Raw genomic sequence first — 811 nt, forward strand, 5'->3', positions numbered from 1 at the left:
AGGCCCGGGGAGGGGGCGGAGGGCGTGGGTACGCGTCGCGTATGCGCGCTGGAGAAGCTACGTGAGGCGAAGGCGAGGGGGCGGTGCCGTGGGCGCGCCAATGAGTGCCCTACGGCAAGCGCCTAGCCCCAACTGCGGCGACTACAGGTCCAGACGCGCATGGTTGCCAAAAGCCCTTTTATCCTAAAGTTGAAAGGTTTTGAGATAGACGCGGAGAGATGCATGCCGGGACTTGTAGTCCCTAGTCGTCATAGTCAAGCTCTTCTTCCGGTCACTTTCGGTGGGCGGCAGGGAAGGTCAAGGTGAGGATGGTAGCTTAACCATCCACGGGGGAAGTCTCTAAAGTACCTTGGTAGCCGCTAGATGCTTCAGATTCACTAAGTTTCTTCCCCCGGGATTCCACATCCTGTGTTCCTTGTCTTATCATTCTCCTCAGTTTCATCACTTGTAACATGGAGGTGGTATTGTCACTTCCCTAAGCAACAACTGTTAGGTGGTAACAGCTCCCTCTCCTTGTTCTTTCAGGCCTCGAGGTGATAAAGCTTTCAGCTGTTGGTAGTCCGTGGGTGTTTTACAGTCTTGAGGGTTGTCTCCCTCCCTCCCTCCCTCCTTATTTAGTAAAGATGAGGTCTCCCTATGTTGCCCAGGCTGGTCTCGAACTCCTGGGCTCAAGTCATCCTCTCCCATTGCCCTCCCAAAGTGCTGGGATTACAGACGTAAGACACCACGCCTGACTGGTTTTCTTAAACCTGAACACACGCTAGTAAATACTCCCTTCATTAAACCCTTTTCTGTTAGGCTTTGTGTAGAG

The 811-nt window shown here is 53.3% G+C and overlaps 1 protein-coding gene across 1 annotated transcript in view; it reads right to left on the reverse strand.

The window, feature by feature from the left end:
* The window catches only part of CLPX (caseinolytic mitochondrial matrix peptidase chaperone subunit), a 57,774-nt gene extending 57,347 nt beyond the window's left edge, over positions 1-427 (reverse strand). Inside the window, exon 1 of the mRNA XM_011969299.1 lies at positions 349-427. Within this exon, the coding sequence (XP_011824689.1) occupies positions 349-427 (79 nt within the window). The remainder of the gene's footprint in view (positions 1-348) is intronic.
* Positions 428-811: the final 384 nt, after the last annotated feature.

Source organism: Mandrillus leucophaeus, unplaced genomic scaffold (genome assembly GCF_000951045.1).
Source record: "Mandrillus leucophaeus isolate KB7577 unplaced genomic scaffold, Mleu.le_1.0 Scaffold12, whole genome shotgun sequence".
NCBI lineage: Eukaryota > Metazoa > Chordata > Mammalia > Primates > Cercopithecidae > Mandrillus > Mandrillus leucophaeus.